Consider the following 22508-nt stretch of genomic DNA (forward strand, 5'->3'; position numbering starts at 1 on the left):
ATGCCCAGCTTCTCCAGCAGTACCAGGCAGTCCTGCACGGAGATGGGCTGCAAGGATAAAGGACTGACTCTCCTCTTGTGACAGGAGGGTTTATGCCAGTTGTGGCTGACTGCTGTTGGTGATAGGAGAAAGAGACTTGGACTGAAGAGCTTCCCTACGCTCTGGGTGTTCAGGGCTGAAGATCCACTCACTAGATCATGACTGTCCAGGTGCTTTGGTTTGGAAGTTCAGGCTACATCTCTAAGAACTGAGGAGACGAGCCTACAAACAAGAATCTTCTGACTCGGTGCCTTTTCAGATTTTGATTTGCAATTCTCTTGTGTTTTAAAGGATTTTTGCTAGGCTAGGATATGATTTACTCTTGGCTTCCTTTTCCATTTGTTTCAAGCTGAACTCCGTGAGGGCACGGTGTTGTCCTGTGGTTGTGCTGACTGCCTGCCCGTGGCTTTGAACGTGCTGGCCATGCTTCAGTTCAGTGAAAAGCTCAAAGAACAGTAAAGCTTTTAAAGGTTCCTAACAGATCTCTGAAACCACAAAGCCAGCTGATAGAAACCTTGCCATCCACTGACCAAGAAACAGACTGTAGCAGACTTGAACCATGGCAGCCATGAGGGAAAAAAACCAAACCAGAAATTAATTATCCAAATACTAAATCCATGAGGGACCTGGTTTCCTTAGGTCTGCTGTTGATGGAGCTCCTTGCATGGCAGAGGAAACAAAATCATTCACCAAGTAGAAATTAAATGAGTGGAAAAAAATTCTGGATTGCTTGCATCTATTTGCCAGTAGTGTAAGGCAGGAAAAGGTTTAACATTAATTTCTATTTATCTTTTTTGTACTTTTTTTCACTTGTCCAGTGCTAATTCAGTACAGCAATCTGGAGGGTGGATGGCACATGCAGTGCTGGGCAAAGAGATGCTTTTGGGTGAGGATATAGTGTGAATGTTCACCTTTGGGGGATATCCTGCCAGGCCAGGGCTGCTGTTGCCAGTTAAGCCAAATGTCACTGAGCTGTTGGACAAGGGTTTGGCCTTGGCAGCCAGGGTTGCTGCTGCTGTGGCGTTACCCTGCTGCAGGCAGGCCCGTTCTGTACTGTGTGCCTGGACAGATGAGAAGATGATGACTTAGCCTGTGCTATAACCCCTGCCCTGGGTTTCTCCAAGCCCATCACTTGTGAGTCACTATTTGTTTATTTACAAAGCACACAGAAATGATATCAATACAAAGTCAGGCTGTTACAGACACTGCTGTTTGGACATCAGGCTGTATTTGCAGAGCAGAGGCAGAGCAATTGCACAATCTGTGTAAGTAGTCAACCATTCCTAAGAAAACCACTCAGATATCTCAGGTTTTCTACCTGATCAATTGCTTGAACCCAATGACCTGATTCTCTGCTTGCTTTTATGATGTAGAGGGTTTGATTTTCCTGCTGCAAAGGTGTTTTACTGTGTGTGGGCTTTGTGTCATCTTTCCACCTCCCCTACTGCATAAAAGCATTAGATCAAAAGCTGTAAGAGCACCACATCCACACAGGTGCATTTCACTTGGGAAGGACAGGGGTTGCACAAAAGATATGTTCAACTTAATTTAATGTGATTACTCATGATTTTATTTTTTAATGCTAAAGCTTCCTCTCCACAGTCTAAGCCCAGAACCCCTTTGTGAATGCTGGTTTCACCAGCACAGCAGGGGCCACAGCTCAGCTCAGGGGCACAGTTTTGTACCACACTGAACAAGGTATAGGAGCTTATGGTGGGGTTGGCATCAGGAACCTTTACCTTATAATTATGACATCTGGAGGTGATATGAGGGTACCTCTTTATAATAGCAAGGAGATGTTTCTGTAACTGTGCAAGAAATATATTTTCAGCACTAACAGTAAAGTGATGCTTTTGCTGTTGACTTTGTAAGATCAAGGCAGCCCCCTCCTTGTGACAGAAAAACTGCTCTAACATAATCCTCAGCTAAGATAACAGGCCACAGGTAGCTGCTAGTTGTTTGGCCTAGCTTAAGAGAGCTGGGAATCTCTGTTTATAATTAGAGTAAATAAGCCTGATGGAAAATTGTCATCCTCCTCTTTTTTGGGTCATTTTTATCCATGACACCCATGATTGCGACACCAGTGTGATTAATTCCATGCAAGGGATTTATCTAAGATGTCTTTTCATGCGAGGTTAGATCATTTGCTTGCACAGTGTTGTAATACTTTACAAACAAGAAGCAGAGCAGCCCTGTGTTTGCCCTCCTTGGAGATGGTGGTCTGTCTTTTCAGGCTCACAAGAGACAGAAGGAGGAACTGAACACTCTGAGAAGACACTTTGAGAAATGAGCCTGTGAAATCCCACACTGCCAAATGAGGCTTTGTTTTGCACAAACAACACTGAAACTTGAATACTTCAGTCTTGGCTGACTGTATAAGTCAAGTGAGTCAGAGCCAATGTCCATCCAGCTAGCAGCAGACTCTAAATGAAGATGCTGGTGTGCACTGTGCTCCTGGCAATCCCCTGAGACAAAGGATATAAACTAGGAATTAAAAAAAAAAAAAAAAAGTGTTAATCATTAAAAGAATAAAAGTTCTGGTGAACTCTGCCTTGATGGACTTTTATGAACATCACAGAATCACTAGGTTGGAAGAGACCTTCAAGATAAACGTGCTTAGTTTAGAGTTGAAACTTGGCAATGAGTTAAACAGTTCTGTGTAATTTGGAAACGAACTTCCTTAAAATAAAATAGTATATTTGTGTTTAATATCAGCTACACTTTCCTGCCCTCTGAAATCTAGGATAGCATATCACACTGTCATGAAACTTGCTGGTCCTTAAACTCAAAGTTTGAAAGCCATACAGTTTTGCTTTGGCTGAGTATCCTGTAATGTCAACAGCCTGCATTTCTGACATCTTTTGTCATGGTGTAAGTATTTATGGCAAACATGTTGTGCTAGAGAGATTCTTCCCTGAAGGTCAGGACAGCTGCAGATGAAATAGCCAATCCCTTCCTCTGCTGGTCCTTTATTGTACCTCTGCAATTTCTAATAAATGTTTGCTGATTAGAATAATTGCCTTTGGGGTAATTTGACAGAAGTAAAGGCTGCTAACCCTAATTGTTCAGTAAATTGATTTAGCAAGGGAAGTGCTTCCCCTTTGCCTTATAGTTAGGACCTTTTTGGTGTACCTAGGTTTGCACCACTAGGTTTGGACCACTCTGCTTAAGTAGGAAAACAAAACTGGATGTTCTTAACATGAAGTTCTCCTACTCCCTGAAACTGCACACCATCTCTCTTCAGGTTAACACAAAATACAGAAAATACTTCAAGTTAACAGAAATTACTGAAAATAATAAAAATAACAGGAGTTAGAAACACCAGCTCTAATTTTAATAGTGTTCAGCCATTTGGCAGAGGTACTGGCTTCTGTGATCAAATCAGCTGGCTTGAACAAGAGCTTGGCCATTCTCCAGGTTAAGTGTGGCACTTTCCTGGGCAAGCAATACCTTTCTCATGCTGTTCTCTGGGGAAGTCCCTCACACAGAACAGGTTTCAGCAGATCACTTCCTCATTCTGCTCCTCAGCTTCTACTTGGCACAGGCTAGAAGTTGCCAGGAGCTTGACGACTGGGCAGTAGCTATACAGCCCTTGAACTGGAGCCAGCATGAACACAGCTGGGGCAGAGGCTGTGGGGTCTGCTCCCAGCAGCTGAGGTCTGGTCCTTATGTGCAGTGGTGGTTATTCAAGGGACCAAGCAAACCCTGAGAAGCAGCTGAGTGTGATATTGCCTCTGTTCTCCTCTTGGCTGCTTGGAGCATCCTGCAGCCCAGCAGGTGTTTTCTGTTCAGCTGTGGTAGCAGGCTGTACTAGATAAATATCTACATACTCAGCAGGCTCAGGAGGGTTTGTGGGTGTCTCTGTTTAGGCTGGTCTGGACTTTGTCATGTTTTGCTGCTGTTCCCAGATGCTTCCTTCTGCACTTAATAAAGTAGGGTATGGCGTCACTTTTGGTTTTGTCTTTGGAAGAGTAAACAAAACAGAGACCAAAAGCCAGCTACTTAAAACATATTCCTCTGCTGTGACTGGGAAAATCCTTCAGATACAAGCATCCACTGTTTGCATTGCTCATTCTCCTGGCAGGTGTTACAGGCTTTGTCTGCCTCACTTGGGTGAAGCCTAACCTTTCTGATCTTTCTGTTTTTGAAATGCCTGAAATTCTATTGCTCCCTCTCATGGATTCTGGATCCAGCTGTTTCCCACATCTCCAGGAAATGATCAAAAAAGAGCTCATCAGTGGGTCAAGGTATGGTGCTAGACAAGAATGTGCTTGGTTTTGCCAGGGCTTGGTTTATCTATCAGACACATTGCAGGCCTGGCATTGAGCTGAAAGGCAGGGGCAGAGGAATGTGCCTGGTCTCCAAGAGGGAGTAAGCCCGACCAAGAAATGCAGAGTTGGATGAGTTGCAGTGGTAAATAAATTCTTCTGAGAAGGCCTGAGGTGTTGCAGGAGACTCCTACACCTACAGGCTTTTCTTATACCTCAGGGTAACTCAAAGCAGCACACCCCAAACTCATTGCAGCTGTAGCATCTCCCCTTTTTTTGACTTGTCCATCTTCCTGTGAGAACCAGCACCTTTCTTCTCCTTTCTGCTTTTACTGGAAAAAACAGAACTCACTTCCTGAAGGCTGAGTTGGGAGAGGTGGTGCTGTGATCACTGGATGCTGGCTCTTCACCCCAGAGGGTTTGCCCTGCTGCCAGAACAGCTGCATGTTGCTGTTCCTTGTCTTCTGTGAATGCTTGGTGAGCTTTGCCCTTGGAGTAATCCTAAATTGCTGAGGATGTTCTGGAGATAAAGCTGAAGTCAAAAGCTGAATATGGACACTTTATAAAGGTCAGAACCTGTTAGGAACTGCTTTGTTGAATCTGTTTTGAATGGAGGATTCACATCCATTTGCAAAAGACTGGAGCTAGACAGTGAAATATCTTCTGATCCTCCAATTTTCCAGCCCTTAATACAGTATTAAAGCTCTGTTGCAGCAGTTTGAAGGATTCACAGCTAGATATAAACCATTCTATAGGGAAATATAGTCATGTTTATACTTCTCCCTTGTGCTGCTGGTGACTCTCCCTCTGTTGACAAGCTCTTCATTCATTGGCATGACCATGACAAGCCTGCTTTTAGCACTGTATCCAAACTTAGCCAGTGTTTAGAACAGATTGTCAGAGAACAGCAAGCTGGCAGTGCTAACAAGGTGAGCTCAGGGGTTGTTCTGGGCTCTCAGCCGTCTGCTGGGTCTCTGTCACCTCAGAAATAGCCTTCCCTCTTACAGAGGTCACAGAATGCTGCAGCCAAACTGCCTCACACTGGGCTGCAAGAGAGAGACAAGCAGCAGCTCAGAACTGGGTAGCAAGACAGGTTGTTTGTATCGATCCTGCTGGCATGAAGAGTGTTGACTCCACACAAAGGCTTGCTGCAATGTGTTTCAATAAGGAAAACCCTTTCCCCTTGCTTGGCAGAACTTTTCATAGCCAATTGAAAGACTAGTTTGTTACCAAGGAGCTTTGTAAGGTGTTTCTCCAGTGAATCACAAAAGGTGCAGACTGTCAGGGTGTTTCTGCAGGTGTCAGAGGGGTGCAGCAGGAAGGGTTTCCAAATGGAGCACTGGGATGTCCCAGTGCAGCTGTCCCTGCTGCTCTTTGGGGAACCACTGCTGGGTGCAGCTGAACATGGCCCAGGCCCCTCCTTGTCCACAGCCCTTCAGGACAGCTCTGTGGACTTGCTCAGGTAAAAACCCAGGGCTGGTTATCACTTAATAGAACCATATTGTAACATCTGAGCTAGCCCAAGCTTGAGGTTTCAAACTCCCATAATTGTCTTATTCAACATCCAGGTTTGGAATTTGGCCAAGATTAAAGTCTTAGTTCTTACGTATTTTTGTTTTTCAGGCTTGAACTGGTTACAACTAACTCTCCCCCTCTGCACTTTCTAGCTTCAATGATTCTGTTATAGCCCAGCTTTAAGATGGACCATCCCAAGGTGCTGGAAGGCTAGAAGCCAAGAGTGAGCCACAAAAAAAGAGCCCCAGCTGCATTGTACCTGGACGAGGAGCTGGAGGAAAGCTGCCCCTCAAGAAGCTGCCAAGATCTTTGGCCTGTCCAGGGAACTGCTGCTGGCAGGGAGAAGGAGATGTTCACAGCAGCTCCTGCACAGGACACACAGGTGTCTGCTCACAGAAAGCTTGTACTTGCCAAGGTAACACAGCTAATCCCTAACATGTGTCCCTGCATATGCAGATGTTGTACACCTTGACAAGCAGCTGCTCCCCCACTTCCCAGCTGTGCTGGACAATGTCTGGAACGCCTCATCGCTGTCACCACCACCCAGCAGCCAGGCCCTGGCTGGCCTCCACCTTTGGCATCAGGGCTGGGCTTTCCCACATTCCCCCTGTGCAGTCTAGTGCTGTCCCTTGGGCTGGTCCCCTGGGCTGGCCTCTCTCCCTGATATCCACAAGGCCATTTCTGCAGGTGTCAGAGGGGCCCAGCCAGAAGCTCCCCAAACAGGGCCCTGGGATGCCCAAGGCTGCAGCCATCCCAGCTCCTCCCTGGGGACCCACTGCTGGTGCAGCCAGACACGGCCCAGGCCTCTCCCTGCCCACAGCCCCTCAGGACAGCTCTGTGCACCCTGCTGGGCTCTGGACTCCCACCACTGGTGGCTCTGGGGCAGAGAAGCAACAAGTTCCCTTCCGCAGTTTCTGCTGGGGCTGCTCCCCCTGCCAGGGCACCGCTGCCAGCCATCACTGAGATGTCACCTGCAACGTCCCCACAGCACAGGCACCACAGTGACATGCCAGAACATTCCATTGGAGCCCACAGTTAGCCATAGCCAGTTGGCTTTTGCCCACTGACTGGGAGAACGAGGTATAGCTGTGCAGGGCGATGGCCAATGAGGGAAGCTTCAGTCCACCTGTGAGAATAGAAAAGCGAGCTGATTCCCACAGAAACACCACCCCTTTCTGCTCCAGATGCACTGGGGCACTGGGCTGACATGGCTGCTCCTGGCCTTCCAGCACAGGGGGAAATTGTGCCCTGTGACACTGCCATACAAGCGATGGAGGATGAGTGGGACGTGCAGAATGGCAGTGACAGACACAAGACCAAAGGAGCAGGCAAAGACAATCGATTCTTGCCCCTCTGCTTTCCAGAGAAGCTTTGGAAAATACTGGAAAGTGACCAATTTCAGTCCATTTGGTGGAGCGAGGGTGGAAAATGTGTGGCCATCAACAAAGATCTCTTTGAAGTGGAGGTGCTGGGCAGGGGAGTTTGTCAGCGGGTTTTTAACACACAGCACATCAGGAGTGTTATTCGCCAGCTGAACCTCTATGGATTCACGAAAGTGCAGCGGGATTTCCAAAGATCTGCTTCTCTGCCTGAATTCCTATCAGAGGAAACAGCAGCTTCTGCTCACAGTCAGGTACAGCAGCTGCTCTGCACAGCTACTAATGCTTGTGATAATCTGGGGGGGAGAGGGACCTTCACAGCAAATAAGGCCTTGCCATAGAAGAGGTGGGGATGGGAGTGAGTGGTCTGGTTTTCATTCCCTTCCCAGGCTGTGCTCAGGCAGGTTTGAGTGAGTCTTTTGGACTAGTGGAAATGCAGATAAGATGCATTTCAGTGAGAGCTACTGAGTTTGAACCTGTTTAAGGGACAGAAAGACTCAGTGTAATATGATTTCTCTGAATGTTTTTGCTCTGTGTCTTGCTGGACCAAATCTGGAACCTTCCTGTGGCACCTGCCCAATGCCAAGCAGATGCATCCAAGGATCATGGGATTACTTGCCTGCTCACATCTGCCCTGAAGCTGCAGAAAAATAGTGATGTTTAGCTTTTGAAAGCAGTTGTTCTGCTTTGGCCCCCAGGAGGGCAAAACCTCAGTTGTGGTGATGGCTGAAAAAAATAGTCACTTACTGCTTTAGCCTGTGCTTTAAGATCATATTTAAGTTCAAAGTCCTTTTCCTTAGCCATGCTCCTCTTTTGCAATTCAGAGTCCTAGTTCTTGTAGCTTGGGTTTTTCCAGTCTTGGAATAGTAGCAACTCTTCTCCTTGTTTTAGATCCTCTACTACTATAACCCCAGCTTCAACAGAGCACATCCCTGGCTGCTAGGAACATGTAGAAGGAGAGCTGCCCTCAAACAGAGAGCCCTGTGTGCAGCAGGGTTGGATGAAAGGCCCCTCCAGAAGCCCAGATGGTCAGTGTGGAGGGACATGCAGGTGTCAGCTGAAGCCCATCCATCTCCACTGGCAGCTGCTCCCATGCTTCTACAGCCTCCTGGAGCACTGTATGGATATAAAGTCTAATAGACGCAACCTAATAGAGTTGATAATAAACTGTTTGAACAGTAAACCTTTCTGGTTGTCCTGTCCTACTTGAAAACTGTATGATACAGTTCTGTGTCTTTAATGTCCCACTTGTCCTTTAGTGGCCTCAGCAAGACAGATGTCCCAGCACAAACGCGGCCATGTCATGCTAGCACAAAGAGGTCCAGCAAAGGCTGAGCTCCTGTTGGCACTGGACAGAAACGAGGCCAGGAGCTTCTTTCTCTCTCTGAGGAGAAGATGTTGGAAGGGCAAATGATCTATGCAAGGAAGCAATTGGTTTGGGTGGTGGACAGTGAGCCCACCACTATCTAGCTCTGCCTGCTTCAACTGGCTTGGAAGTACAAAGAACCACTACTCCCTCACAGCTCAGTTCATGGCAGGAATATCTAGCTTTAGTAATTATAGTCTGTTCAGAGGGGAAAGTGCTGCAGGGGAGATGCTCAGGTGGGTGCTATAGAGTTTATGCTCATTGGAACAAGGGCTGCTCTGACAGTCTGCAAACAGGTGCATTCTTCCCTTCAGCATGTAAAGGCAGCAAATGTAACAGATATTTGGGGTTGTTCTGTGGTCTGCTCTGGTCACACTTACCTGCCATTCCTCTCTGCAAAGTGCAGGAATGGTGTGTGGGAAGGAGAGAAGCCAGCTCTGGGTCTTCAGGAGGTGCAAGGCTCCTGAGAGTGTAGAGCTTTGGAAGAAGGACTGGGCAGTTCTGTGCTTGCCTGTGCTGACCAAACTCTCCTATCAGCAGGAGTTTCTCTAGGAAGGTTGATGTCACCCTGCCCACTCTGCTCTCAGCATGGCTGAGTCTTCATCCTTTTAGTTTTTCCCATGTGACACTTTCCACAGACACTTGATACTCTTCAGCAGGGTCTGATTGATACCCTCCTATAATCTGCAGAGTGGGGACCTGGCTTTGTGAAATTCTGTGACAAATAACTTTTTGATAAGATTAGAGGCTTAAAAGTCAAGGCCAAACGTGATCCAGCCCAGTGATCAATGTTGTTTGGAAAGCAACCCCATGGGGAGAGGTGAATTCTGGAACATGCTTCCATGGCACTGGTAATACCGACCTGTTTTGTAGGTGGGTGGTGCTGGACCATGAAGTGTTACCTGCCCTGGCCAGGCCAGCCCTAGCCCCAGGGTCTGTGTGGCAATGAACCCTGCTGGGTGTGGGTGCTGGACATGTGCCCCATAAGTGAGGAATTCCATGGCCCAAAGGTTTCAGCTTCACTCCTGTGAACTCAGCTAGCGTTTTCCTAGCACCAGTTTTTGTGCACTTTGGGCTCTGGGCTGATGCAATTGTGAGTTCAGTGAAGCTTGAACTCTGCTCACCCCTGCAGACACCAGCAGAGAAAGTTCAGGGACTGAAAGCAGCCACCTGCCCTTGGTCAGCAAGATCAGCACAGCTGAGCCACCTGTGCTGGAGACATTTTAAAGCCAGGTTTGATCTACATTCCTGTAACAGATTTTAAGATCTTATATTGGCTTAAGACACTAGAACCGATGTAAGTGGTCAGAGACAACTTTGTAGATGCTGAGAGGCTGTTGATGGTATTCTGGCTGGATGCAGCTTGCCAGGTTTTCTCACTCCTGAATCCTTCTCCTCCTTTAGGCTAGTTCTGGAAACTGCAGGCATGTACAAGCTCCCTTTGCTTGCTCTCTCTCGGATGGCTTAACAACTGTGTAGCTCCACAGAGGGAGTAGCAGTGTATTCCTCTGGTGCTTCTGCATGCATCCCCTTGTCACCCTTCCCCTCAGCCATACGGATGAGCAGCGAGTAGTACAAATCCACTGCAAAGACTAGGCAGCAAATAAAACAGGGTATTGCAATTAATTTCAGGGTGCTTTCTGACTCTCTACCTAGCAGATGTTTCAAATGTGAAGCAGAAATATTTTCTCTTAGTGTCCTGAGCAACTGCAGAGCCCAGGCTTTGCAGCCCCTTTGCTTTACAACAGCAAAGACCCTCTGCGTGCTGAGGGGAAAGCTTCCCCCAGCCCTGTCAGCTGTTTCCTGCTGTTGCTGTAATCAGCTCTGTCACTTTCCTCCCTCTTTTCAAGGCGCTGATAACAAGCACCTGGGGCAGCCAGGTGACCTTTGAGCTTCCTCTTTAAACTCCCTTGGCTTTTGTTTGATTGCCTGGTTGTTACAATCTGTTCTGAGAGCAGTAGAGGCTGCTCCCCTTCCCTTTCTCTTCTTATGCAGTATCAAAGCTCTCTGAATTTGCTTGAACAGATTTGCATTTAGGTCAGGACTTACTTGAGTAAAAAGTTTTTTTTTCCTCCTGTCTTTCTCTTAACTCTGTGACAAAGGGTAATAAGCACAAAGGCAGGTGGGAAAAAGAAATGTAGGCTATGAATAAACAGGTTTGCCACACAGGGGAGGACAAAGTCATTAGTAAGAGAAAAATTAACTGATGTGGCAGCAAACTACATCTTCAGCTGATGTAAAGCAGCCTCTCCCCATGGAAACAATGGGACATGTCACTGTCATCAGCTGAGCTGCTTGGAAGGTCTGCTCCCTTCTGCAGTGTCTAACCTGTCTGTAGCTGACCCCTTCCACAGCACCAGCAAAAGAGGATGGACAACAACCCTCTGTGCTATGAATCTTCATCTACATTCTTTGTCTCCTTGTAGCTGTGTGCTTGGGCTGCCTAAGTCCCTGCTGTGCTCTCTGGATGCAAAGTGCCAACACCAAGGTGGCTGTCACACCCCAGATGGTCATTTTGACCTATGCCACAGCATTGCAGGGTTGGTTGCCCAATGCAACTGCCTCCATCTCCAGGATGTATTGGGAAGGGACACAAAACAGCCGTGAAGGAGCCACGCTGGGATCGTGGGGGTCATGGGGACAGGATGACCTTGTTGTGAGAGTGCTGCTAGCAACTGGGAGACCTGGGTGTAGGTGCTGGCTCCATTTTAGTGTGTGCACATCGCATTCACTAACTCCATGCCTCTTGGAGTTTCCTTTGTAGATGACAAAGTACTTCTTCCCACCACTGGTTGTATTGAGAACCTCAGCTTTTTCAGAAAAAGTCTCATGGTGGCTTTCTGAAGCTTTGCACGCTGTCCTTTGGAATATTCTTAGAACTGCAAAGGTACAAGTAGAGATTGGTATGCTGAGCAGTTTAAGTATTAACAGGACATGTGAGCACTGGGGTTTGAGGTATAGAATTGGTAAACATTAAGTTTAGTTGCTAAACTTAGACCCACGCACTCTAGAGAGAAATCCAGGGTTTTATGAATTGGGCTTGAAGTCAAAGGTTAACTGTAATTTCATGCAAGAACAACTCACCTGAATTCTATGTGTGTCTGATGCTCTGCAATAGCTTTTGCAGCATGCAGAAATCACAGCTTTGGAAGGGCTGCCAGTGCAAGGCTCTGTCGATGTGACAGAGGGGGCAGATCCTGGGGCTTCTGGTCTCTTTCTGATTCACTGTGACACAAATAAGCCCAGGGAAGATCTTGCTGAGAATTACTAGATAATGCCTAGGTGGCAAGCTGGGAAGAGGCATTTGAAAGAGGCAAGCTCAGCGCTTTTATCACCCGGAGTTACGGTATTCTTCCCAAAGAAGCTGCCTAGATGGGCCTGATTGATCTCTAATGAAGCCGCGCTGCATTTCACGCCGTTTTCCTGCTGGCTTTTCCCTCTTTATCCAGGCGAGGCTGTCTGCGGCCCCCGCCTGCCCCCCGGTGGCCACCTGAAGGACGGCAGGAGTCCCTCCGGCCGCGGGGACACCGGGGGACAGCACACGGCCGGGGGGCCCCCTCGCTGGCTGCCGTCCTGCTCAAACCCGGGGCGGTAATGCCACAAGCATGTTTGAATGGCTGAACTGGGCTATGCAAGACTATCAACTCCACCGCCGGACCCAATGTGTACTTGTTGCTCTCAAGGGCCCCTTTTCCCCTCTTGACATGAATTTTCTTTAATTCTTTCTCTTTTGACATTTGCTCTGAACTCCCACAGGTGAGTGTGTCATGCCAATGATCTGCTGTCACCTCTGGCTGTTACACAGTGGCACCCCAGGGCTGAGGCAAGCAAAGTAACCATCCATGGCCACCATAGATGCTGCTTGTGTATTATCTATAAGGCACCTTGGGGTGGTTTTTTTTGGGTGGTGGAATCCTTCAATTAAAGCAAATGCTCCCATTTCCTGCTTTTATAAGTGGGAGTGCAATTACAATGTTTCCGGTGTTTTATTTCTCTAAAATGGATTCTTTCAGACCTCAGGCATATTTAGCATCATGTATATCTTCTTTTTTTTTTTAATTTCAGTATAGAGAAAGAAAAGCTAATACTCAAATGCCAAACAATTTAATGAGGAATAGGTCAGGCCATGCTAGAAACCACTTCAGACTTCCAGATCTAAAATCCATAGCTATGTGGGCAGAAAGGCCATGTCTGAGGGATGAATGTATCTCTTCAGATGCAGTGCCTCAAAGGGCAGGGAGGAATGCAGAGATTTTCAGGCACACAAACACCCCTGAACCAGCAGACAGTGTGCTGCAGGAAGGCAGTGCATCAGGGAGAAGGAGGGATGGCTTCCCTGAGAAGGCCAATTCATGGAATTATGTTCATGGCTCTGCATTTATGAACAAAGCACGAGTGATTTAGATAAAGTAAACCAGAACATCTCTAGACCAGCTTGAGTGAGGGCTTGGGCTTTGTTCCCCCAGCCTGATTGCTGGGTCATTCATGGATGGAATGGAAACTACTGCCTTTGGGTCTCATGCCAGAAATGAAGCAAGTGTGTCCCCTGGTCCATCTCTCCCAGCGAGTTTTAAACCCACTAGATAAAAAAAGTGCAATCCTATTCAAGAAGTTTGCACAGACAATGGGTTGACATCAATGAATCCCCGCTGCTTTGGGGTAGGAGATGTCAAGAAAAGGATTCTCAATGCTAGTGCTGCTGTTTCTGCATTGCAGGGATCCAGGGAGCCACATTTCTGCAGGTGTCAGAGGGGCCCAGCCAGAAGCTCCCCAAACAGGGCCCTGGGATGCCCAAGGCTGCAGCCATCCCAGCTCCTCCCTGGGGACCCACTGCTGGTGCAGCCAGACACGGCCCAGGCCTCTCCCTGCCCACAGCCCCTCAGGACAGCTCTGTGCACCCTGCTGGGCTCTGGACTCCCACCACTGGTGGCTCTGGGGCAGAGAAGCAACAAGTTCCCTTCCGCAGTTTCTGCTGGGGCTGCTCCCCCTGCCAGGGCACCGCTGCCAGCCATCACTGAGATGTCACCTGCAACGTCCCCACAGCACAGGCACCACAGTGACATGCCAGAACATTCCATTGGAACCTGCTGTCTGTTGGTGCCAGTTGGTCTTTGCCTGCCAGCTGGTGGGACACAGCCAAGCTGTCCAGGGCAATGGCCATGGAGCGAGAGTTCTCATCCCTGCGCTTTCCAGAGAAGCTTTGGAAAATGCTGGAAAGTGACCAGTTTCAGTCTGTTTGGTGGACTGAGGGTGGAAAATGTGTGGCCATCAACAAAGACCTCTTTGAAGTGGAGGTGCTGGGCAGGGAAGGACAGCAGGTCTTCCACACACAGAAAATTAGAAGTTTCATGCGACAGCTGAATGCATATGGATTCACCAAAATGCAGCGGAATTTCCAAAGATCTGCCTCCCTGCCCGAATTCCTGGCAGAGGAAGCAGCAGCTTCTGCTCACAGCCAGGTACAGCAGCTGCTCTGCACAGCTACTAATGCTTGTGATAATCTGCGGGGGAGAGGGACCTTCACAGCAAATAAGAAGGCCATTTGCAGGTTGAAAAGAAGCCACTTTTCATAAGGGACATATAAAAATGATAGAGAGGGACTTTTTGTGCAGGCAGAGAGTGACAGGACAAGGAACAGTGGTTGTATAGTGAAAGAGGCCAGGTTTAGATTAGATGTTAGGAAGAAATCCTTCCCTGTGAGTGTGGTGAGGCCCAGGCACAGGTTGCTCAGAGAGGTTGTGGATGCCCCATCCCTTGATGGGGCCAGGCTGGATGGGGCTCTGAGCAGCCTGGGATAGTGAGTGGCATCCCTGCCAAAGGCAGCAGGGTTGGGACTTGATGATCTTTAAGACCCCTTCCAACCCAAGACAGTGTGTGATTCTGTGGTGGAGGGGATGGGGATGGGAGCGAGTGGTCTGGGTTTTCATTCCCTTCTCAACCTGCTCAGGCAGGTTTGAGTGAATCTTTCTGACTAGTAGAAATGCAGGTAAGATACATTTTGATGAGATCTACTGAGTTTGAAACCACCAAAGGCACAGACAGGCTCAGCATAACCTGATTTCTCTGAATGTCTTCGCTCTGTGTCTTGCTGTATCAAATCTGAAACCTTCCTGTGGCACTTGCCCAATGCCAAGCAGATGCATCAAAGGACCAACAAGATTACCTGCCTGCTCACATCTGCACTGAAGCTGCAGAGAAATAGTGGTATTTGGTTTTCAAGAACAGTTATTCTGCTTTTGAAAATCCTACACTGCTCTGCTCTCAGGAGGCAAATCCCAGGGGTGGTGATGCCTGAACACAACTGTCACAAGCTTTAGCCTGAGCTTTAGGTTCTACATAGCCCTCAGAGTACATGATCCTCTGCTGCAATTTGGAGTAACTGGGGAGATGGTGGCAACTAACTCTTCTCCTTTGCCTGTTTTAGATCCTCTACTACTATAACCCCAGCTTCAACAGAGCACATCCCTGGCTGTCAGAAACGTGCAAGAGGAGAGGTGTCCTTAAAGGAAGGGGCCTAGATGCAGAAGCGATGGAGGAAAGGCCCCTTTAGCTCAGATGGTCAAGCTTCATGGAGAGGCACATCTGGGCTTCACACGGGCGCCCGTTAGAGCAGTCAGTGTCCAGTCCACAGTGTCTAATTAATAGTGCTGTTCCTAGACAGAGATGAAAGAAACAGAGATAGAGTTGGAAGAAATAGATTTGCATTGGTATTAAACCAGTGGAAGAATAAACACTTCTCAGTTGTCCTGTGCTCTTTGCAGAACCCCAGGGTGAATTCCTATTTTGAACACTCACAGACCAAGCAGAAGCTACTGATCTCCCAGTAGCTGAACCATTTCTTGCAAGTGACCAGCCCGGCTTCTTAGCCCTAGAGAGCACGGGTTTGTGGTGCTCCCCTGGCTGCGATCCGGGGACCGCCTCCACCCTGCTCTGCAGCCACTCGGCCCCAGAGCAGCAGTGAGACAAAGGAGCGGGGTGATCGGCACTGAACGGGCTGCCCAGGGAGCGGCACCAAGCCTGCCAGGATAAACTGTAACAGCGCCGGAGGGGGCTTTCCCCAGCGCCCTGAGCCCCCTGACGGCGCCGGCCGTGCTCCGAGGAGCCCGCTCCCACGCACGGGGCCCTGCCGAGCTCCCGGGCCGCCGCCCCGCGCCCGCCGCGGCGCCCTCAGGCCGGGCCTGCCCGCCCGCCCCTCGCAGGGCGGGGCCGTTGCTACGGGGCGCGCGCGGCGCGGGAACCGAACGGCGGCCGCGGGGCGTCATGGCCGCGCTGTGCGAGGTGAGCGGCGGCGGGCCGGGCCGGAGCAGCCCGGAACAGCCCGGAACAGCCCCTGTGGGGCCGCTGCGGCGGGGCCGGGGCCTCCCGCCGTGCTGCGGGGATTGCCGCCGAGCGGCGGGGCGGCGGAGGCAGCCCTTGGGCCGTTGTGTCCGAGCCGGGAGGGATGTGGCTGCAGGGAAGAGTGAAAGGGGAAGGCAGGGCTGGTGCTGTGAGGGGCTCTGCGGCCGGGCTGGCGGTGGGAGGCAGTGCTGGCTTAAGGGGGTTCAGTGCTGCTGTGGGGTGGCATCGTGCAGGTGGGGCTGGGGACAGAGGGGCTCGAGGACATTAATGCTGGGGTAGCCCTGGGTCTGGGGTGCTGTTGCGGCCGGGGTTGGTCTGTGTTTGTGGAGAGCGGCACCTCCAGGCTTTTGGAAGGGTTCTGGATCTGCGGATCCCCCTGCTGAGAGGGGAGCGCTGCCCTGCTCTGGGGCTGGGAGCTGCTCTGAGCAGGGGGCTCTGGTCAAGTCCTGAGTGGGAAAAGGCTGTGGTGAGGACTGCCAGGGAGGCAGTGGCGATGTGTGTGAGAGCAAGGATTGAAGGCTGATCAGCCTGTCCTGAACAATTTTCAAGTGTTAAAATCCCATGTAATAGTTCTCTCAGGTTTTTGGTTTTTTTGCCTGACCTCTGGCTTTTGTTAGCCTTTGCAGCAAGGTGCTGTGGGAATGGTTATGTGTCAGTCTGTTTTGCTGGCAATTCTCATTTGTCCTGCCTGTTTCAACAGGTGTGTTAAATCTTGTGAGTTTGCCTCTTCTGTGCAAATAGTGGCTTCTTGGCTACACCTGAGCTGAGATGAGCAGCTGTCAGAGCAAAGCTGAGCTTGGCTGCCTGCTCAGGTGATCATGGACATGGCTTATCTGTTCTACAGTCAGCTTTAGAACCTTTGTGCCAGCCGCACGTTGTAAAAATGCATGAGGGATTTGTGCAGTCACTCAAGATGCAAGCTAATAACAGCTTGGATAACTTGCTTCTTTTAAAATTTATGGTTCACTTCTTATAGAAATAAAATTATTCTATTGTACAAAGATGGTTCTTAAATCTGTAGTGTCTGAACATTCTTGTCTTTTAGGAAGATCCATCCCTGGAGAGGCACTTCAAAGGCCACAGAGATGCTGTCACTAGCGTGGACTTCAGTCGTGCTAAGAAACAATTGGGTAAATTGTCTGTGTTTTGATGGTCAGAGGATAAAGAAAGAGCTGTTCTGCTTTAGTTAGATGGGGGAAGCAGTGGAGGTAACTGAGCTCTGCAACAGCAAAAGGTCCTGCTGTTGCTTCCGGCTAACAGCAAATTGAACACTGCTCCACTCACCTTGCAAGCTTGTGTTTTTAGTATGCTGTGAAGAACTGCTGAGCTGACTTTGGTCAATGTTTTGCCACAAGGGAGAGGTGTTGGAAGGAGGTGTAGCCAGGGTGCTTCTAAGTCACCAACTCACTGGTGTTCTCTGCTTGATCTGAAGTGACATTTAACCTGCTGCAGCTGGCACCTGCCTCTGCCAATAAAGAAAGTGACGAGATAACCTTGGTTTCCTTGAGTGTGTGGAAGATTTGCAACCTGTGTGGCTTCTGCCTCTGCAGCTGTTGCATGGCTGGACTCTTGGAATTAAATTGTCAATCCAAAGTAATGCATGGCTGGCCTTGTTTTGTTTGAATTATTGATTAGATGATATGCATGACAATAATGAAATACACAGCTTGCAATAGACTGGTGAAGCTTCAAGGGCAATGTATTAAGACTGCTGGAAGCTATGATGGGGAGCTGAGTGTGAAATGTAGTTTTAGTGTAATTGGAGGAGAGCAAATGCAGGTTTGGTCTTATGTTGTTTTGCTTTTAATTTTTTATTTCAGTAAGTGGCTCAATGGATTCGTGCCTGATGATCTGGAATATGAAGCCTCAGATGAGAGCCTATCGCTTCTTGGGCCACAAAGATGCAGTTTTGTGTGTCCAGTTCTCACCTTCTGGTCACCTTGTGGCTTCAGGCTCTAGAGACAAAACAGTCCGTTTGTGGATCCCTAGTGTGTGAGTACCTGTTCCCTTCTGCCTCTCTTTGTGTTTAACTATGGCTTGGAATTTCTCCTTACTGCTTTGTAGCAGTTCTCTGGCTATGGGACAGGGATCTGTTTGAGGGAAAGAAGAACCACTGTGTCTTTGCCTTCTCTTCAGTCTGTGCATGTGGAGCTCCTGGTGGTACAGTACATGCTGGAGACAGACTTTGTACTGAGAGTTCCATAAACCTGTTGGATCTCTAAATGTGCCTTGCGTTTATTTGCCAGCAAAATGCATCTTGCATTTATTTGGAAATTATGTGTAAAGAAAAATGAACAGATTTGAATTGTCTTGCCTGGCTGAGTTAATGGCAGTCTGTTCACGCTGTACAGCATCAGGTGTGCTGAATTCAGTGGTGTTATTTCTTGTGTGATGTGGCACTGGAATAGCCAGCTGGAGCATGGGCCATTACAGGAGCAGTTGTGAGGTCGTTGCCTGCTTGGCTCTGTTTCAATGAGCTGTGAAAACACCTCTCTCCTTACCTGCTTTGCAGCAAAGGACCTGGCAAGAGTACAGAACCACCGTGTCTTCTTTTACATTGATCTTTCTGTAAGTGTTTAAATGGTTGCACAAATTAGCTGTAGCATTTTTTTCCCTTTATAGGAAACATGGTTGTTTCCTGTTGGATTGGCCTCCAATATGGAACTGGAACAACTGGTTTTAGCTGTGTATTCTGTACCGCTCATGAAGCATGAGCAAGATTGGGGTTGATCAACGTTTTTATCCTAATGTGGTCACATGCAGTTCCCGTAGAAGTGATGGTTACTAGCACTGCTCAGCATACAGCAGCTCTGTGTTTTCAGGTACAGAATGCCTCTGCTGCCCTTTGTGCAGTTTTAAAGAGCTCTTTCCTTTTGTGTAGCAAAGGAGAATCGACTGTGTTCAAGGCTCATACAGCAACTGTGAGAAGCGTTCATTTCTCCAGCGATGGCCAGTCCTTAGTTACAGCTTCTGATGACAAAACAATCAAAGTGTGGACGGTTCACAGGCAGAAGTTTCTGTTCTCACTGAGTCAGCACATCAACTGGGTTCGCTGTGCCAGGTGAGTATGGCCCTCTGACAAGGAGATTTAGACCTGCTGGCCTGCATAGACATCTTTGAGTAATAGTCTGCACCCACTTTGTGTTTCTCCAGTAATCTCTGTCAAGCAGAGGCTTTCCTGCTTTGTGATTTGTTCTGTGTTTTGTTTTTACCTGGTAAGGAGAATTCTGTGTCTTGAAGTTGCTAATAGAAAAAAAGGAGAGGTTTCTGCTGTTACTTCAGCTTAGTTTCTTTAGACTTGCCATGCCCCTTGTTAAAAGGGGCATGCTACCTCCAAAATGTTTTAAATGCTAGCATGATAATAACAATATTTCCTGATAACTGTTTCAGATTTGGTTTCAAGGAGTTATTTATGCATATGTGTACTTAGGATAAAGCCATGGTTCCTCTGTAGGTGAAAAGTTCATTACAGTTCTGGAATGTGGTGGTGGCAGTGGCTGGAGGAACTATAGATGCCCACAGAAGAGGAGAAAGGATGTTTTTCCAGTATGTTTGATGATCTGTAGTTAGGGACTCAGGTCCTGATTCTCTCATGTGTATTCCTGTGAAGAGAGATCTGGATCTGTCATGTATATGATATTTTGAGATGGGAACTTAATATATTCTCCTAAGGCACTAGAATGGTGAAGGATCTGCTGCAGCTGTTTTCTAGGGAGTGGCTGTGCTGCTCTGAACTCTTGTGGCAAAGGCAGGAATTGTTTTGAATCAGAGCAGAGAAACAACTGGAGGTACACTTGAATTGAAACAAGTAAGACACAAGATCTTAAGTCAGACTCAAGACTTTCCTGGAGGGTTATTTTATGTGCTTGTGGAGTTAGGGGTAGTTTGAGTACTTAGGGCTTGCTTTCTTTTCCCTCAACTTAGTGATTGGATTTTCAGTCTCACTGATGCCTCTGTGACTTCTTGAAAAGCTAGGTGTGTTTACCAACGTACTTTGACACCTGGCCAAATTCAGTCGACCCTGTACTCCTTTCATTTGAGGGCTTTTCTTAATTGCTGTAACTCTTGCTATAGATTCTCTCCTGATGGACGATTGATAGTGTCATCCAGTGATGATAAAACTGTCAAGCTGTGGGACAAAACCAGCAGAGAATGCATCCACTCCTTCTGTGAGCATGGAGGGTAAGTACCTGGTGGTGATGCCTGAAGTGGGGTACCTGGGGAATTTACACCTGGTTTGTGAGATTCAGAGGTCCCTGTCCTGGCAATTATAAAACTGCTTAAAAAACCATTTGCACCTCTTACAAAAGTAACCAGTGTGAGGGCCCTGTCCAGAATTGCCCTGGCCTCTTTGACTGCTCCAAGCCTCAGTTTGTTTGTGCTTGTTTATTTTTGGAGATGCTTAAATTCTTTATTTCTTCTTTTATTTTGCTCTGAGTTGATGTAAATTAAAAGTGCAAAAATCTACTGACAGAATGGCACTTGGATGCTTTGATTCATCTTAAAGTTTTTAAATAATGAGGTTATTCAAAAGCCCCACTTTGCATTCAGAAAAATAGCTGTTAAATTTGGAATGTTGAGCCACAGCAAAAGATAATTTACCCAGAAACATAAAACAAGTCCTCAGAGAACTGAGACTGGAATCTCTCTAATTAATTGCTGCACTGAATTTCTAGTGCAATATTATGTTCTTTCTAGGTAATATACAATGATAATAAGACAAATTCAGACATTATTTTTTTCAGTGCTCTTAAGTATGTGTCTTGTCCACACAGCCTATTGAAATATCTCAACTTTTTCAGTACTTGCTACAAGAATACTCAAAAGATAATTAATTTTATCCAATTTGTTGGTGAGTAGTTACAAGGTATCTTTCCCTGAAGGGTCTGAAGCTTTTATTGTACTTATGTATTCAAACTAAAAATTGGTTGGATTCCGATCCAGAAAGAAATTTGGCCTCAGCCTTGCTACTTTCCAAGTGGCAACATATGATTTCAGGCACAAATTCACGAAGTTCCATCTTAAATAACAGAAGAAAAGTCTCTGTTCAGTCTTGTACACATCACTCTGGAAATAATGTTAACAGAAGACATATATTATGCAAACATTAAATGAAGACTTGAAAATGTTGTTGTGACAGTTGGATCCATCAGATTTCAGGAGGTTTGTGTCTACAGCTCCTACACCTGTAATGTGAACTACTGAAGGTGTGCTTGGGTAGGAGCCTGCAGTCTCGCTGGGGTTAGAAGCAAGGTCTTAAGAGAAATTCAGCAAAATAAATTTTCAGGTTATCTCCTCCTTTCCTTAACGTTCAGTGAGTCATGATGTAGCTTCTCTTGTTGAAGAGGCTGTTTTATCTTCAGCAGGAGTTGCAGGTAAGCAGTTGGGTTTGGTTGCCCTTGGCAGGTTTGTGAACCACGTGGATTTCCATCCCAGCGGTAACTGCATTGCCGCGGGCGGTACGGACAACACGGTGAAGCTGTGGGATGTCAGGATGAACAGACTGCTTCAACATTACCAAGGCAAGTCAAGAGCTTACAAAAGTTGAACTTTTCCGTGTAATGATGCAAATTGCTCTGAGGAGCAAGTCCAAGGATTGTTTCTCCATCAGCTGCTGCTTTTCCAAAATGGCACTGGGTTAGGCCTGCCAGCGGGAGCCTTTCTTCACCAGATGTCCTGCTTTGCTTTGTGTGTAGCTCCAGAACCAATTCTGAAGCTGTCCCCTGTTGCAGGTGGACATGAGTCTTACCTGTGATGCCATTTGGCTTGTAGTCACTGTTACTGAGAAGGTGGTGTGCAGTAAAAAGGATGTGGCCTTTGCTTCTGAATAAGCCTATAGGAGGAGTCAGAATTGTATTCCAGCAATTGCAAATGTTAGGTTCTTTTATGAGAAAATAAGGAAAAATTAAAAAAAAGGAAAATCAAAATCAATCAATTGCAATTCTATACTATGATCCATGTTTATGGTTCCTTTTCCAGACTCTGTTTTTCAGCTTCCATAATTAGCTTTGATGATGCCAAATGGCATCTCTTCCCATTACATGTTCTTGTCTCACTGATTAGTGCTGCTGTTTGGTAGATCTGGATAGGAGAAGGGTGCTTTCCCATCCCTGCCAGCTTCTGTGAGATTGACTGACTTATTCTGTGCATTAGTTTCTTCAGCCAAAATGTGACTTTTCTTTGCTAATAACAGTTTTTAAGGCTGTTGTGATATTTTAAAATGAATACATTCTCCAGCACTGTTTCCAGTGTTGATAGCTTATTAAACTTAATTTTGATGACTTTCCTTGAGAAACTGCTTCTGGTGTGCTCATAAAGCAGATCAGAGACATGGGGCTGGAGCTTGGTGTGTACTTTCTGCCCTCAGCATCAGCTTTTGTGTATTCCTGCTGTGACAGCCTCACCGCTTCAGTTGTTCTTCTGGATCCCGGTCACTCCCAGCTCTCTGATAGTTAACAAAATCTAATAGAAATCAAGCTTTTTGATGACTGTTGTTCCAGTTCGTCAGTATTGAGCGTGCAATTTGTGTAATAAGTATTGTTAATTTGTGGCCCATATCAAAACTTGGAAACGCCTTCCTGAAGTCTTGTTGCTAAAATCAGT

At 47.3% G+C, this 22508-nt stretch overlaps 2 protein-coding genes across 5 annotated transcripts in view; both read left to right on the forward strand.

The window, feature by feature from the left end:
- The first annotated feature begins 6243 nt into the window (after positions 1 to 6243).
- POC1A (POC1 centriolar protein A) overlaps positions 6244 to 22508 on the forward strand; it is a 53835-nt gene continuing 37570 nt past the window's right edge. For 3 of the 4 annotated variants that reach the window (XM_053953968.1, XM_053953969.1, XM_053953970.1), the window contains exons 1-6: positions 15768 to 15845; positions 16951 to 17035; positions 17726 to 17897; positions 18787 to 18966; positions 19980 to 20087; positions 21312 to 21427. In XM_053953968.1, coding sequence (XP_053809943.1) covers positions 15828 to 15845; positions 16951 to 17035; positions 17726 to 17897; positions 18787 to 18966; positions 19980 to 20087; positions 21312 to 21427 — 679 coding nt within the window. In that variant the 5' untranslated portion in view covers positions 15768 to 15827. Of the gene's footprint in view, positions 7456 to 15767; positions 15846 to 16950; positions 17036 to 17725; positions 17898 to 18786; positions 18967 to 19979; positions 20088 to 21311; positions 21428 to 22508 lie in introns of those variants that run through there. The other variant, XM_053953971.1, reaches the window with a different exon arrangement.
- Positions 12680 to 15303, forward strand: LOC128794238 (heat shock transcription factor, Y-linked-like). The gene is made up of 2 exons (XM_053953972.1): positions 12680 to 14026; positions 14992 to 15303. The coding sequence occupies exons 1-2, from the start codon at positions 13721 to 13723 to the stop codon at positions 15115 to 15117; spliced, it is 432 nt and encodes a 143-aa protein (XP_053809947.1). The 5' UTR covers positions 12680 to 13720; the 3' UTR covers positions 15118 to 15303.

This window comes from Vidua chalybeata, chromosome 12 (assembly GCF_026979565.1).
Source record: "Vidua chalybeata isolate OUT-0048 chromosome 12, bVidCha1 merged haplotype, whole genome shotgun sequence".
In the NCBI taxonomy this organism is placed as follows: Eukaryota; Metazoa; Chordata; class Aves; order Passeriformes; family Viduidae; genus Vidua; species Vidua chalybeata.

What these genes read in the sequence shown, in the direction of transcription:
- LOC128794238 (XM_053953972.1), top strand. Translation starts at nt 13,721, where the DNA reads ATGGCCATGGAGCGAGAGTTCTCATCCCTGCGCTTTCCAGAGAAGCTT. An exon ending in CAGCTTCTGCTCACAGCCAG is followed by an intron (nt 14,027 to 14,991) that starts GTACAGCAGCTG and finishes TGCCTGTTTTAG; the next exon opens with ATCCTCTACTACTATAACCC.